Source organism: Phytophthora infestans, genomic scaffold (assembly GCF_000142945.1).
Source record: "Phytophthora infestans T30-4 supercont1.66 genomic scaffold, whole genome shotgun sequence".
Taxonomy (NCBI): Eukaryota; Oomycota; class Peronosporomycetes; order Peronosporales; family Peronosporaceae; genus Phytophthora; species Phytophthora infestans.
In genome coordinates, this window is record NW_003303693.1 from 652,401 (window position 1) to 669,075 (window position 16,675).

Consider the following 16,675-nt stretch of genomic DNA (forward strand, 5'->3'; position numbering starts at 1 on the left):
CATCGTGAGCAGTCTTGTCGTGGTTTTCGCAACTGCGTATATCATCGCATGGGTGGCTCCATCGTCTTGGCTTGCATCTTCAGAAGCTACCTTTCCTGTAACGGGGTTACATGGTGTGGAACACACAGGGGTACGAAGTACCCGGAGAGTTAACAAACTCTCAGTACATAAGTTGGAGAGTTAACAAGGTCTCTCAGTACGTTGGCCGAAAGCCACACGTTATGCATTTGATTAGGTTTAACTATGCTAGATAGTTAAACAGATACATTTACCCCTAGGCGGCTTGGCCGCAATAATAGTAAATAAAACACTTCTGGTTTTGAAGCATAAAAGTTAAGGTGTTCACTTTGAGCCCTGGTCTTGGGCTGTAAGTGTCCTTTGGATAAGGAACTTAGTATTAGTGACTCTTTGAGTCGAACGTCTTCCTCTGACGCTAAAGCTACGGCAGCCCCGCTGCATTCCCGAACTCAGGCTTGGACCTCATTTCTCTTAGATATTTAGTCACATGAAAATGGCAAATTAAAATACGAGCATCTATGAAGCTGAACTTGACAATCATCCGGATAAATTGACTGTCCGGATACTTTTTGGACATCGACAACCAGTCACTACTGAACGCATTTCATTGGGGGCAGTCATTTCCAATTAAATTCTGCCGTTTGGCAGGCCAGAATCTCTCTATCAGTCGGCGATACACAGCCACACGTCGTACCCGACAATAAGGTCGAGGCGTCACTCGCTCTTTTTTCGACGCTACTGCGCAGACCTCTCAAATTGCACTGCTGCATGCAGCGTGTGCACACGGCGCCACGTCAGTCCCCCCCCTCCAGCCTCCCAATACGACAGTGTAGCTCAATGGATAGAGCGCAGGGTCTTGCCCTGAGAATGTTGGTTCGACTCCAACCGCTGTCATTCTGTGGTTTGTTTTATTGTTGTTTGTCTGGATTGTTAACTACCTCGAGTACGTCCTGTGTGTATCCAGGGGCGGGATCCCTAATTGCTGCGCTCTGGAGCAGGTGCTGGTGGCGCTCAATCTTGCTGTTCAGGACTCCCGCGCGATGGAGAGTGCGGAGGTGCTTGAGGACGGCGGCTGACCCGCGCGATGTGATATTTCGCTCGGCTAAAAATGCAAGGACTGCTTCCTCCGCCCGTTTGCCCAAGTCGAGAGCCTGATCGCGGTAGCCATGCGCTGCCGTGTCAAGTTCGAAGCCGTCGTCCAAGAAGAGTTTCATGAAGGCCACAAGCAGCTTGGCGTCCGAATTCTGCTGCTTTGAGATGGGTGCTTGCCACATCCTTGGCTCTTGCGCGTATTAAGCAAACCACGAAGCATGAAGGTGAGTGACTGAAGATCTGCGTTGCTTCTTCTTGGGTTCACTGACAGCCTCTTCTGCAGTGTGTATGTGGTGGCGCTTGTGTGTAGGCTTCATAGGATCGTTGTTCAGCTTGGCCTCGAGAGCGTCCATGCGCTGATCTTGGCGTTGAGTGTGCTCGATTAAATGGTTAATTACAGCGGCCTGGTGTCGAATTGTCTTCTGGTCGCTGGTCTCTTCGGTTGGCTTGCCGTCTTGCGAGGTTGGTTGTGCTTTGGTATCGTTGCTTGATTTGTTGCAGGGTGATGATACCAAGTGCGACGACCATCCGAGCAATTCTGCGATGGATCAGCCACTGTGAAGGACGCATGCTTCGATGCGCTTGACGGCTGGGGCTTCAGGGCTCAGCTCCTTCAGCAAGGGGTAGTGGCGAGGCACACACACGATAAGAACATCAAGAACGGACTGGTTGACGTTGTGGCTTGTTGTCCCAAGGTCTTGGCAGGTAGCGAAGAGGATACGCTGAGCAGCTTCGACTTTGGTACGCGCCTGCGCGTCGAAGGACTTGAGCTTTTGGAGAAACACCGGTGCTTCAGCGTCGTGGCTGCTAAGTATCTTGCTAATCTTGTGGTCCTCTGCGCTGATGTTGAAGATGTAGTTGAATCCTTTATTTGTTGTTGTCATGCTCCAGGCGCCGCGGTCGAAGATCCTGCGAGCCGTGAGCTGGCCACAAGCGTTTGCATGCTGAGCGCCGCCGCGACGAAACGAGTGGGACGTCAGCGCAACCTCGACACCTGCCGGCTTGGCGATGCGGTCCAGTACACGGTTCACATGGGCAAAGATGGTCGGGATCGTGTGCAAGCCAGAAGTCGGAGCCGTCAGGCCTTGCGTCGTCGTCGGATGGTCAAACATCTCCAACAACGGCACGTCAGGGGCCAGCTCGATGGCGGATTGACTTGGCTGCTCGGGCAGGTTGTCTATAACGTTTGCCGAGGGGGCTACCTGGGTAAGAAGCGCCAGCGCGACAGCGAGGAGGGGGTACATGGCAAAGTCCGCGTCAGGGAAGATCGACAGGCCCTGCTCTTCGGATGTCTTCATACGGATGAAGCGAACGAAGAGTACCTTTCCCGCGTCGATGGACAAGTTCTGCTTCCGAAGATGCGCAAGGTCGGACGCTCGGCCGAACAGATACCACAGCAGGCATAGTAAGGCAGTCACTTGGACAGCTAGCGTTAACATACAAATACATAAGCATTCTTTTTAAATCACCCTTTGAGCACGGTGGGGCTTTGGTGATGAAGCCACCACCATCTCGCTTCATACAAAAGTTGTCCAGTGTTTTCCCCATTTTAAGCAACCGAGCCTCAAGTGCGGGTCTGTGCCGAGGGAATTGTTCGGGTAGCCATAGTTTAGCCTGCCGGTAGTATTGCATCGAAGTGTTTCTAGCCAACGGCTTGCCTTTTTTGCCCTCATTAAATGCAAGATACATACCAAACTTATCCATCACTGATACGAAACACTTTCCAGTCTCATCACGTCCAATGCAAGTTCGCACATACTCATCACTTATATTCTCCGTTTTTAGATACCTCTTAAAAGTTGTCACTGCTGTTGCCTTGGCTCTTTTTGTGTTTCCACACTCTAGTTCCGCTAAGCCCATTGCTCTTGTCGGATAAATGCAAAATATGCAAGTGATACGATGTTGACTTGCCTAATATGTTGCGATACACATATTTTTCATATTGCTCCGACCCGATACGTCGGAATGGCTGGCTTACATGACTCACCTAACCTCGTACTGTCTTGTTGGTCAAAAATACAAATTACCGGGATGTGACTGGACAATTATTTGCGCATAAATGATGGTTGGCCTATTTATTCCATACAAAATTCAAGTTAGGTCGGATACATAGTCGTATTCAACCATAAGACGAGAGAGATTCGACGTGTGCGAACACTACCCCAGCAAAGAGGCTTAGCAAACTGACCCTAGAGTAATGAACGCGAGAGCACGATTACTACTCCGTACATTGGAGCCTTAAGTTGATGCTTCTTGCAGCCAGCTTATTTAGCAGGTGCAAGCCGGGGCATAAGAAATTAAATCTTTTATTAAACTGCTGAAAAATTCGCTCGATAATAGAGATTATAATATCCAGATTTCAATAGTAAATAGTTCCGTACAAAAAATACTGTTTTTATGCAATTAAAATTTGCTTACCTTGCTTTTTGGTAGTCTGTTAAATCTAGATTTTATTTTTAAATTTGCAGTACTAATAATTCCAATACACCCCTAAGCAATAATCATTTATTCCGTAAATATAATGCATGTACCCATATTAATGATATTTTTATTAGTTTTCCCATGCGCATGCAGCTGATTATCCCGCTATGGGTGCCAAGTAACTTGGCAAAACTTGGCCCAATTTCCATCATTCCGACGGCCAGACTGACCGTCAAGAACTTCTTGATTTGTGGTACTGTACTGCCAGTGTCCAACGATTATAAGAAAATCGTGGAGATACTCCGTGAACATGGCGGCTGAATTAAAATGTAAAGTTTCAAACACACTGTGATTCGTTTAATAAGAATAGCGCTGACCGTCTACAGACCCATAAGAACAAGCTATGAAGTGTTGGTGCGTAGTGACGGCAGGAAGCTCCGGATCTAATGATCATTGAGCGCCGCCATTTCACTTGCCCAAAAGAAACCTCGGACGCAGCAAATTTTGCTGTTTACACTTAGGTTTTGTATCAGAAAAAAACAACACGACAGTTGCCTTTGTCGAACAGAAAATAGAAAATACAGTTGGTGCCCATAACCAAAGCATTGAGCAACTTGCCCTGGTGGAATAACCGATGCGCTTGACCTGGGGCCTACTGCTCTCGCTGGGGATGATCGGGCGCTGCTCTGCTGCTCTGCAAGACGCTCAGGGGATTGAGTTCGCAGATGCCTCCACCTTCTGCGCCTTCCACTGCTCGCCAGCTCTGCTGTCGCGAACCTCACAGTGCTCGTCTGCGCTCTGTGGCCGTCGCCGCCGCGTTCTGGAAGCGTCTGACAGGGGCAATGATCAGCAACAAATCGACGTGCTCTCATGCCGAGACGTGGAGCAGAACGCTTCGACGCTGGCGTTCTCGCTGACGCTCTCGACTGCCAACAGCGCGCAGGTGTTCCAGGGCTTCCACGACGCCTTCTTCCAAGGGTACGACGCCATGTTGGGAGGTGACAGCGTCACAGCGGACGCCTGTCAACTAGCATTTCTTCAGGATAAATTACTGCCGGCAGTGCAAGATGACGACTCGAAGAAGGAGGAGAACGCAGAGCGCAAGGCCAGACTCGTAAAACTGGCCACAGGACAGGAAGAAGACCACGATAGAGCGTGCATAGTGTCGATAAGGGAAGTATGGGGACAAAACGAGGAGAAGGAAGTGCCATTACTGACAAGGAGAGGAGACAGTCTTGGGGAGAACACAGTACTATTGATCCATGCGGACGAGTCGGTGGCAAAGCAGATTCGAGCTCTCGAGTGTGTGGACAAAGTGCTGGACCTACCGGAGATTCTGAAGCTCATGCCCTTCGCACGAAGTGCTGCACAGCTCAGCTCCAGGATGACTCAGGGGAATTTGACGTCTATTGCGGCGCCTGCCATGGAGATTAGACTTGTGGGGGGAGCGGACCAGCAGGCTGTGCTGGCTTCTTTCCAACAACGTGCGAACGAGCTCGTTGGACTATTGAACGCGTTCGAAACAAACCCTTTACAGCCGAAATCGATTTTTACCAAGCCACTGCAGGATCTGAGGACGTGGACGATTATTGTTGCGCTTGTTGTGGTTGATAGCTCGGTCGAGTGGGTGGACGAACGTCAAGAGATCACACAGAATTTGCTACGGGGTGAAGAGGAGGAGCGTTGGACACGGATGCAGAGTCATCGACGGCTGGATGCGTACGTGCCAAGTCTAGTGGGTGTTGATTCAGCCAGAGAGGCCGGTATTCGAGGAAACGACGTAGTTGTGGGCATCACGGACACGGGATTGTATCTGTACCACGACCAATTCGATCAAGATGAACGCGATATTTTCGTAAGTATTAAGCTATCGGCGCGCAAAGTCGTCATGTACAATGGCTGGGCAAACAAAGCGGATGAAGCCGAAACTATCACTTGTGGCCACGGTACTCACGTCGCTGGGCTGTTAGCTGGCAGCTCGTTTAGCGGTAAACATGCCAATCTTGGCATTGCCGACAAGGCACGGATAGCATTTATGGACATCGGGACCCAGAGCGAAACCTGCACAGGTCAGCTGCATTGTGCCGTGTCACTAGCCACACCTGCAGACGCCAGCGACTTGCTAGAGAGTCAAATTGACGCTGGTGCCAAGATTTTCTCATTCTCGTGGGGCACACCTGGGTCGGATTACAGCTCACAAGCCAGAGATTTGGACGCTTTTATTTACGAAAACCCAGACGTCCTGGTGGTTGTGGCGGCAGGCAACAGTGGCGAGTCTTCGACCACTGGTCAGCGCACCATTTCATCTCCATCCGGTGCCAAAAACGTAATTTCGGTTGGCGCATCGCTGAACTCTGCAGCTTCTTTCACGGACTTTGGGTGCCCTGATGTCTTCAATGAGCGCACAGTTGCATCGTTTTCCTCTGCAGGGCCCACAACGGACGGGAGGTTGAAGCCGGATGTTGTTGCGCCGGGTATGAGCCTCTTGTCTAGTCAATCAGAAGCACCGGGATCTACTACAGAGAGTTCAGCCACGTGCTCACTCCAGGGCACGTCACAGGCCACGCCGGTGATCACTGGTGTCGCTGTACTTCTTTATGAGTGGCTCCGAGACGGCTGGTGGAAGAATGGGACCAAGAACCCAGCGTATGCCATGAAAACGGTGCCTGCTTCGCTCTTGAAGGCGCTAATAATTCACAGTGGAGATTCTCTCCAACGGAGAATGGGTACACTGCCGGCTAGTGGTGTTGTCTCCTGTTCGAGTTTGGCTTCCGACGCTACAGATGTGATGTTCCCAGATGTCTACCAAGGCTATGGCAAGCCAAACCTCACCAACATTGTGGATTTCACTGCTCTGAGCGGGAATAGCAGTGGCAACAGCAGCAATGGCCTCCCGTCTCTGTATTTCTTGCCAAACTCTACAGAAAACAGTGAACCGTCTGTTGCTCACAATGGCGAGATGGTCATTTCGTTTACTGTTGCTCGTGATGTGGATTTACGTGCCACGCTCGTGTGGACGGACCCTCCTGGGTCAACACAGGCGACGTCACAGTTGCAACACGATTTGGACCTTGTCGTCCGCGTTCGCAATAGTACTCAGACGTTTGGTCCATTGACCGCTGATTCAGGTACTGGACGAGATTCCAAGAACAATGTGGAGATGGTGCAGGTCTCCTACGCTGATCTACTTGCTGCAGCGACTGGCAATAGCAGTAGTAGCGCCGGGAATGTTACAGACAGCCCAGCACTCGGAAACGATGGAGAAATTGTGGTCGAAGCTGTCGTCTATGGTCGTAGCGTGCTCCTAGCAGACAAGCAGAATTTTGCATTTGTCGCGTCGTCGAGCGCCATTGGCTCCATGTCAGGATCAGCGACGGATACAGATGACAGCGAGTCGTTCTGGTCTGCATGGGCCGTGGCCATTATTGTGGGCTGCACAATAGTTTTGCTGATTATTATTGCCTTGGTCACTCGTTGGTTCCATCGTCGCAGCAAGCAAGGCGCCGCTAGTACAAGGCGGGGGAGAGCGCAGTATCCTGCGCAGGCTGGGATCATTGGCGCAGCGGATCATCCGGCCTATCAAGCGGCGACCTCGACCACTGGAGGCGACCGATGTCCGTACTGCCCGTTTGCCACACCAGATGCTGTGATGATGGTCGCGCATGTTGAATCCAGTCACGCTAATGCTAACGCTCCTGGAGTACCTGAAGCCCCCGAGAACCCGCTAGAACGATCGATCGCTGTGCTGGGAGGCAGCAGGATATTCGGCTTGGAGCTGGCGGTGCCAGTCGTGACGATGCCTCCCACAGAAATTCAGGCTCCCGGGGAAGACGAGAAGCATAGATGTCCTCACTGTCGCTTTGTTACGCTGGACGCTGTCATCCTAGTGAACCACGTACAGCACATGCACGCCCAGCAGCAAGAAGGTTGAAGTTGCCGTTTTTAGTTATTCAAAGTAATGTGCACCACATGAATTAGATGCACTCATATAGCTACATGTTGACCAGCGTCTCGCAGTTCTGATGCATTTCAAAGTGTCAATAGAGTTGCAAGATGGTTGCAGAGCTGCGTCCGCGGGCCACGAGCCACCACAGAGAGTCGCTGGCTCCTGAAGCTCCCCTGCTACCTCATTATGTGAGCGCGACGTCACCTAAGTCCTCGTCATCTTCGCGTATGCATCGCTTGAAGCGGTTGGTGCTACTGGTCTGCGCGCTACACACGTCGCTGTTACTTGTCTGGTACTGCTTCATGCACACGAGGAGAGATGACGAGGTAATCGGAGGATCGATAGATAGCTTCATATCTAGAGTCAATCTGGACGAGAGCAAGTCGACGTATTTACACGCACACGAGGACCGCGAGCTGCGGAGAGATTTCGCATTTGCAGAGCTTGAAAAGGAATTTTTGCATCAGAACAACGTGTCGGTTGAGAGGGACGAGGAAGCGGTTGCAGAGGCAGAAGCTCATGCGAAGACCCTAAAGCCGTTCCCAGTTTGGGAGGCGAAGCTCAGGAGATTGCGGTGTTTAAGCTGGAGAGCGACGGACGATTGCAGTCCTGATGGACCTAGAAAACCCAGTCTCGATGAACCCTGTAATAAGGTTATCCCATTTGGTGCGTCAGGCTATTGCGAGGTGCAAGATAAGGATACAGGGGAGAGGTTCCGTGTTATGCAGAGATACTGCTCCAGTGTGCGGGATGTGGGAAAATTTCGTTGCTCCGAGTCGTGGGATTTTGCTCTACTTCCGCAGAAAGCTCGCGAGGCAACGAGGGAGGCACAGAGTCGCAATTTCATGTTGCCGAACATTGCACCAAAGCCCAGTCATCAACAGCAACCAAGAGATGGAATAGTAATGGTGGTATATCCGAAGCTGCTGGCTAGTGCCTATGCAACAATTCGAGCGTTGCGGGGGTTACTTGGGTGCCGCTTGCCCATCGAGCTCTGGTTTCGACCGCAAGAAATGAAATTCTTTCCAGAAGCGTTCGCACAGCTTCAAGATTGGTCCAGGCAAAATAATGGGAGCATCACATTCCGAGAGATCGGCGAGCCTGGAGTGGCAGGCTTTGCAACCAAAGTATTCGCCATTTACCACAGCTTCTTCGAACGCTTGTTGTTTCTAGACGCTGACAATGTACCCGTGCGGGATCCGACTTTCCTGTTTGAGTCACTTGAGTTTAAAGAGAATGGCGCAGTATTTTGGCCAGACTTTTGGCATCCTGGCAAGACCATCTTCAATATTCAGCCACACTCACTCATATGGGAGCTGCTGGACTTGCCGTTTGTCAACATGTTCGAACAGGAGAGTGGTCAGCTGCTGGTTGATCGACGGAGACATGCAGCACCGTTGGAACTTGTGAAGTTCTACACCTTCCATCGACCGAATCACTTTGACAAGATGAAGCTAGCACATGGAGATAAAGACCTTTTCCGGTTCGCGTGGCTGAAACTGGGTGCTCCTTTCCACATGATCCAGTCGCCACCTGCCGTCGCTGGCAAAGTTGTAAACGAGAGTTTCTGTGGCATGACAATGGTGCAACACGATACACAGGGCGGCGTACTCTTTCTCCATCGCAATTCCCATAAACTCATGGGCACTCAACGACGGAAGGCAGTCAACATGAAAGCAGCAGCCATCCGCAGGGCAAGGAACAAGCGACTGCGTATGAAAATGGCTGAGGCGGATCGTATCATGCTTGGTGGTAAAGATGCCGAACTAGTTGCGCTTGAGGACACTCCATCACCGACCTTGGAAGTGCCAGAGCCCGATGGTTATCCAGATATGGCGATCTGGACGCACTTGGTTTCTTTTAAAGACACTTCGCGTCGGTCGGACTACCTAATCCGCACGTATGAGGCATTTCCAGATTTTGAAAACGGCCAGAACTGCTACGGACAGCGCTATTTGAACCAGAGTTTACACTTCATTACTCAAGAGTTCACCAACCTCAGCTATTCCGGACTCGAGACGGAGTTACGGCGCTTTGCGAAGGAAGGTGCTCGCTTTTACGAGCAAGTGGGGATTGCGGGGTGATAACTCTAGAGCGGGTGTAGGATAATGCGTCCTAAGAGCATCTCCACCGGTGTGTCGCTATATCTATAGACTCGTTGCCTTCCGATTGGCCGGAATGTTTTTAGCGATAGACACCGAGGGGCATCACTCACCAATCTGTCCGCTATGTGGAGAAATCGTCTTCTGCGAGAAGCTCTTGACTACGAGGAAGAGGCGTACGTCTGCTCGCTACTTTTGACCCCTCGCGCACCGAAAAAGAGAAAACACGGCGGTTCACAGCCCGGCAAGGCTGCAAATGTCGACAGAGACTTCACTGCGGCTGATGAGATGCTTGTGCGGCGAAGTATCGCCGCACAAGCATCCTGGTACTATGGTACAGTATGACTGCAAGATTAGCGTCCAAAGGTTGTCCGCCCTCTGATCGGCCCCTGCGATTGGGTAGCGCACCACGCCGTGCACAGGGCGGCGTCTTCCTTGTCCGACCAAGCTTTTCCTCGAGGCATTGTTCGTTTGCAAGTGATCCAACCTCCTATAGATTTCAGTCGCTATGGCGTCCGAAATAGCGACCGAAACCCCCCCGGTAGCTAAAAAATTGGCGATAGAGACGCCTGGTGAAACCCCAGTAGTTATCAATTTGAGCTCTTCAGTCGCTATATAGATATAGAGCCCCACCGGTGGAGATGCTCTTAGAGCATCTCCTAAGACACGTCCTAAACTGTCCTATTTGTCCTAAATTTTACATGGAGATTTTGGAGATGTGTCCTAAAAAGCGACTAATCCTTCGTTACGGAATATTATAATTTGTGTCCTCCAGATTGTCCTAAACCTCAAATAATAACTTTTTCCGGACTATCTACGTAAATTTACGTAAGAGTTACTTAAAACTCACATTGGCTTTACTTATTGTCCTGGGGCACACCAACCATTTCTGAATCTCCCCAAGCATCATGGACCATCGCGGCTACTCCTTCTGCAGCTAGGGCGCTCGTCTATCTGGCCTCTGCTGCCACCTGCGGAAGCAATGTCTTGTCCGCTCTACTCACGAGCGCGAACGTTCAACAGTGCGGAACGGACCACTGAGATCCCGGACCAGGCCACCATTGACAAGATGTGCGCCTCGACTGCCTGCAACACCCTGCTCGCTGACGTGAAGGCCATGAACCTGGAGGAGTGCCAACTGCCGGTCGGTGTCAGTTCCAACCTGAAGGCCGACCTGGTAGTCTACGTGCCGTCCAACTGCTCATCGACGTCGGCTCCAAGCCCGGACTCGCCTGCCACAAACGCACCTGTCGTCGACACCCCGACGACGCCAGACAACTCGACGAACCAGGCCGAGCACACTGCCGCGCTAACCAAGACCCCCATCGCTTGCTAACCGCGTCTTCGGATCGACTTGCAGCCAAATAGCCCTTGCGAGTACTTTGCTGCTTTTTGAGCCCCCCCTATATCGTTACGTTCTGATTATTAACCGTCGTTTGCTATGTGTATGTTGAAGTCGCTCAACCGTTATTAGCGGCTATTATGACCTTCAATGACTGTCATCCTTTGAAACGCTTTAAAAATATTGTCACACACTTTGAAGTAGAAAAGTTTCGTTGAGGTGCTTTTCGCGCACAACAAAGAGTCGGCTGCTGGGGCGTTAAGATGATTATTGTTTCTAGCTAGGCCAGTTGAGGATGTTTTGAGGACAGTACATGTTGGGCTTGGTGTTGTCCTAATAGGACAGTGGTCTGAGTTGCAGTCTGTCCTAATAGGACAGCTGAGTGTCCAGTTGTCGAGTGTCCTATTAGGACACGCGGACCCTGGCTTGTTTCGTCCTAAAACTCATTGTGCTGTCCTAAATATCGGTTTTTTATGAGCCGAATTGCTAGTTTTTTATCCCAGGTTTTAGGACAATAGGACACTTTAGGACTCCTAGTAGGACGCATTCTCTCCTACCCTAGAGCGTCTCCCTCAGCTCGGACATGCGTGCCAAAATACTGCTGCTGGCCGCGGTGCAGTATTGCAACTCCCGGCTTGTTCGAAAGAAGATAGAGATCTTGCCGATAGATAGATTCCAGTGTTGATATAAAACGGTGGAGATGCCCTTTTGGGTTTTTACGTGTATCAGGAAAGGCAAATGCTGCCGAGGGATGTGGCTGCATAAGAATCATCAGGGTTTCCTGTCTCAAAGCGGACAGGTGACAACTGAAGTTGAGTGCTTGACAAATCTCTAACAAAAAATCCCTCGGTCTTCGGCGTGCGTCACAAATCTGCGGGTTCACAACGGAACGAGATTGTTTCCTCACACGACAATCGTCATCACGGGCAGTACACATGGAGGTGGACTCGCTACTGCGTCCGCGCTCCAATACGTCGAGCGCGCCTGGGACGGAGGAGAAGCCTGGAGCTGTGTTGCTGCGTCATCGTGGAGGAGCGCCGCGTCCAAGAGTCGAGAACTCTTATCGCCGGAATGGCGGGGGACCCTCTTCCGGCGATAAGAGTTCTCAACTCTTGGACGCGGTGACTATGCTAGCCTGGTCCTCGCAGAATCTTAATGTGGTGCGCACGGGCTCAGATTCGGCAGCATCCAAGTCAAACATGGCGGTTTTTGACCAACAGCAACAAGGTGGCAGCTCGATGGACTTGGCAGCAATGCTGAAGGCGGCCAACGACCAGGAGGCAGACGAAAAGCAAGAGCAGGAGAAGCAGAATCATGAAGAGACGGAGGAAGACGCGACCACGTACAAGGTCACTCCGATCCATACGCAAGCGGCAATTGACATACCAATGGAGGCGTCTCAAGTGCGGGAGGCGCTGCGTCTGGCGCGAGAAGCGGTCATTGCCAAGATGGAGGCCGACGGCTCCATGAGCTCTCTACCTTCTGCGTCAGGATCTCTGGAATCCGATGAGGTGAGAAGACGACAGGAAGCAGAGGATTTAGCTCGAGATGCGCTATTACTACCTAAAGGCGAGACAAAGCCGCGAAATTTAAAGTGTTTGGGCTGGAAAGCGACGGGTGGATGCAGTCCATATGGCCCACGTAGGCCTGAGAACGACTTCTCGTGCACCAAAATGGTTCCGCACGGTCATTCGGGCTACTGCGAGGTGGAAGACGACGATACTGGCGAGCGGTTCCGTGTTATGCGGCGTTATTGCAGCAGCTCTAGATGGGATATGAACTTCCGCTGCTCTGATCCCTCCAACTTTGTCAACTTTCACTACAGGGCGCGCGAGGCGGCGGATAACGCGCTTACACCAGGCTTTTCACTGCCGAACATGCAGAGCACAACTAACCAGCAACAGCGCGATGGCATCGTTATGGTTGTGTTTCCGAAGCTAATCCCAAGCGCCTACGCGACAATAAAAACCCTGCGTGAAGTACTGGGATGCCGATTGCCTATCGAAATTTGGTACCGCCGTGCCGAGATGAATGCAGACCCTGATGCGATGAAGCCACTGTCGGCTCTGGCGGCAGATAACCACACGTCGATTATGAGCTTCCACGAGATCACGGACTGGCATGCTTCTGGCTTCAGAGCGAAAGTGTTTGCCATTTACAACAGCTACTTCGAACGCATCTTGTTCCTCGACGCCGACAACGTGCCCTCAAGAGACCCGACTTTCCTGTTTAGCTCCCCGGAGTTTGTGGAGAACGGAGCTGTCTTCTGGCCGGACTTTTGGCATCCTGGACGCACCATCTTCAACATCCACAGCCAGTCGCTCCTGTGGGAGCTGATCGACATGCCTTTTATTAACATGCTCGAGCAGGAGAGCGGCCAGATTCTTGTTGATCGTCGTCGTCACGCGGAAGCGTTAGAGCTCGTCAAATTCTACACGTTTCATCGACCAAGTCACTTTGACTACATGAAGCTCGTCCACGGCGACAAAGATCTCTTCCGTCTTGCGTGGCTCAAACTCAATGCATCTTTCCACATGATTGAGGCACCTCCTGCCTTAGCAGGCAAGACGATCAACGACAGTTTCTGCGGCCTGACGATGGTTCAGCACGACGCTCAGGGCGAAGTGCTGTTCCTTCACCGTAACTCACACAAACTCATGGGCGAACCTCTTCGAGAAGAGCTTGACTACCGAACTCGAGCTATTGCACGGTCACGGAAGAAAGCAGATATTCGAACGAGATATCGGAATGAGGGAAAGGAGATTCCGCCCTGGTCCGAGCTAGACGCGCTCGTTCAGGCGGAGGAGACTCCAGCCCCGACCATAGAACCGCCTGAGCTAGACGGATACCCGGACTCGATCGTGTGGACGCACTTGCTGTCATTCAACTCCACTTCCAAACAGGAACACTACTACGTACAGACTTATAACGCGGACCCAGAGTTCCCCAAGTCTCAAAATTGCTACGGCGAGCGCAATGTGAGCAAGAGCCAGCACTTTTACGCCCGGGAGGTAGCCGATCTGCCCTTCTCCGGGCTCGAGACGGACCTGCGCCGTTTTGCCGCGGAGGCTGTAGAGATCAAGAAGGCGTAGGCTGTGTGTATAACTTATCGGAATGCAATGCAATGTTTGGTAGCTGAAGCTTTCTCTCAATTTTCTAACATGCGGGCCTGCGGGCCTCAGTATGCAGCTTGACTTTGGAACAGGAAAACTGGTGCTGTCTCTGTGCGGTGGGTGACGCCTGCCTATCACCGAATCACCTGCAAGGACCTCAATTCCGCTTGAGATGGAGCAGAATGTGCTGCGACCGAGGGCGGCGAGCCAGTCGCCACTGCTGCCGCTTGTGGCAGCAACAGAGACTCACGCTACCAGTATTGGTCGCCGTAGCTGGCACCTATGGCTGCTGAGGCTGTTGCTGCTGTCGGGGGCTCTGTATGTCGCGTTGTTGGTTTGCTGGAATGCTAGTCGACTGGGGCTATTGGACGTGGATCGGGGGAACAACACCAAGCCCAAAAACTCTACCCCTGACAGCTTGATGACTGCGCCAAATGTGCCGCCAACATCTTCACCCGAAGCTCCAGTGGAACAGCTTTCTGCTCGAGAGATGTCGATACGGGCAGCTATGGTAATCGCTCGAGCTCAGGAGGAAGAGATGCAGGCAAAGATGACTCCATCGGACAAGAACGAAAAGAAGAAGGTGGATGCTCGCTTGAGATGTCGTGGGTGGAAGGCAACGGGCGACTGTGATCCTGATGGCACGCGACTACCGAATTTAGATCTACCCTGCGGCAAACCGGTGCCTGTCGATCAATCCGGCTATTGCGAACTCGAGGACAAGGATACGGGTGAAGTACTCCAAGTGGCGAAACGTACCTGCAATAGCGTCCGACAGGATGCAAAGTTCCGCTGTCTTGACGCTGCCGAATTCGTCAAGTTCCCAACTAGAGCGAATGAGGTGGCCAAGAAGGCATCGATTCCAGGTTTCTCCCTCCCCCATGTTGTTCCTCTCGTGGAAGGCGTGAACAATAATATGTCGGGTGGCCAAGATGGTATTGTCATAGTTGTGTATCCAAGGTTGCTGGCGAGTGCATACGCCACGGTCCGCGCTCTACGAGAAGTGCTTGGTTGTCGACTTCCCATCGAGCTTTGGTACCGGCCTGACGAAATGAAGTCGATACGGAAAAGTTTGACCCCGTTGGAAAACTTGGCAGCCATTGTTGGAGGCATTACATTCCACAAGATCAATGGTGTACGTGCATTCAGCTACGGGGCGAAAGTCTTCGCCATCTACCACAGTTTCCTCGAGAGAATATTGTTCCTGGACGCTGACAACGTGCCTATACGAGATCCGAGCTTCCTTTTCGAGTCTCCTGAATTCATCGAGACGGGCGCAGTCTTCTGGCCAGACTTTTGGCATCCTGGCAATACCATCTTCAACATCCACCGCCAATCGCTGGTTTGGCAATTCCTAGGCATCCCATTTGCTGATATGTTCGAACAGGAGAGCGGCCAACTTCTTATCGACCGACGGCGCCACACAGTACCCATGGAAGTGTTGTCTTTCTACGCCTTTCACCGCCCTAATCTGTTTGACAACTTCAAACAAGCGCACGGCGACAAGGATCTCTTTCGCTTCGCGTGGATGCATCAAAATGCCTCGTTCCACATGATTCAGTCTCCGCCTGCAGTAGCTGGCAAGGTGATCGACGGCATCTTTTGTGGGATGACGATGGTACAGCACGATGCTCAGGGAGAAGTGCTGTTCATGCATCGAAACTCACGTAAACTTACAGGTATGCCGAGACAAGAACAGGCGCTTGTTCGGAGCAAAGCAGTAGCACGAGCAAGGGAGAAACTGGCCGCTCGGAAGGCCAAGAATGGTCGCGGTCGGTTGACCCCCAAATGGAGCGAGGTGGTGGCGGAGATTGCAGCGATGACACCGCACCCAACTCTGAAGAAAACCGAATCTGACGGATATCCTGACGAGGCTATCTGGACGCACTTACTGTCATTTAACCGAAGTGCTCCGCGCACAGACTACACGATCGAAGCATACAGCGTAGAGCCGCAGTTCAGAGACCAACACTGCTATGGGCAGAAGCATATCGGATCCAATCCAAGTTTCAATGCCCAGGAGATCGCCAACCTCAGTTTTTCGGGATTCGAGATGGAGCTGCGGCGTTTCGCCATGGAGGCAGCGGATCAGGCTACTCGAAATGCACGGACGTGAAGCCGCACCCGACCACAGCATGCTGCAGCATGGTCTGCACATAACTTATCGAATATACTACAGTACTTGAATAGCACTACAGATGGAAATCCTGCACAGCAACATCTACCACCGCGAGTCAGGCACAAGTCAAATTTTCAAAATACCCGTGCCTAAGGTATCCTGATCAAAATGATGGACACTGACTCAAAAGTCTGGGTATGACTCATGTTGCCTCCTCAATGTTTGATTTGAAATTGTCAGACATGATGCAGGACGAGACAGATCGCTTGCTGAGACCCCGGGTAGCAAGCCGGGCTGTTTCGATTCCTTTTGTACCGGGCGATTCAGCGGCGCTGTTGCCCAATACCTTCACTCTAGCTGCTCCTGTGACACCAACGGCGCCGAGGAGACGACTCCGGAAATGGATGCTACTTAGTGGTGCTGCCTACGTTTTACTGCTGCTGTTCTGGTCTGCAAGTCATTTGGGAGTTTTGAATGATGTGGATGCAACAGCATCCCACATCACCTTCCGCTCTGCAGTGA

General features: G+C 51.7%; 4 protein-coding genes and 1 pseudogene across 4 annotated transcripts; all 5 read left to right on the plus strand.

The window, feature by feature from the left end:
• Positions 1-4,201: 4,201 nt before the first annotated feature.
• On the plus strand, positions 4,202-7,462 carry PITG_18274 (serine protease, putative; the record flags this gene model as incomplete). Its single annotated transcript, XM_002997850.1, has 1 exon — positions 4,202-7,462. One exon carries the CDS (start codon positions 4,202-4,204, stop codon positions 7,460-7,462), a length of 3,261 nt encoding a protein of 1,086 aa, XP_002997896.1.
• Positions 7,463-7,584: 122 nt separating this feature from the next.
• Positions 7,585-9,561, plus strand: PITG_18275 (uncharacterized protein; the record flags this gene model as incomplete). The annotated part of the gene is made up of 1 exon (XM_002997851.1): positions 7,585-9,561. The coding sequence occupies one exon, from the start codon at positions 7,585-7,587 to the stop codon at positions 9,559-9,561; it is 1,977 nt and encodes a 658-aa protein (XP_002997897.1).
• A 987-nt stretch (positions 9,562-10,548) lies between these two features.
• PITG_23122 lies at positions 10,549-10,903 on the plus strand (annotated as a pseudogene; the record flags this gene model as incomplete).
• Positions 10,904-12,309: 1,406 nt separating this feature from the next.
• On the plus strand, positions 12,310-14,013 carry PITG_18276 (uncharacterized protein; the record flags this gene model as incomplete). The annotated part of the gene is made up of 2 exons (XM_002997852.1): positions 12,310-12,357; positions 12,433-14,013. 2 exons carry the CDS (start codon positions 12,310-12,312, stop codon positions 14,011-14,013), a joined length of 1,629 nt encoding a protein of 542 aa, XP_002997898.1.
• Positions 14,014-14,206: 193 nt separating this feature from the next.
• Positions 14,207-16,150, plus strand: PITG_18277 (uncharacterized protein; the record flags this gene model as incomplete). The annotated part of the gene is made up of 2 exons (XM_002997853.1): positions 14,207-14,384; positions 14,502-16,150. The coding sequence occupies 2 exons, from the start codon at positions 14,207-14,209 to the stop codon at positions 16,148-16,150; spliced, it is 1,827 nt and encodes a 608-aa protein (XP_002997899.1).
• Between the last annotated feature and the right edge of the window lie 525 nt (positions 16,151-16,675).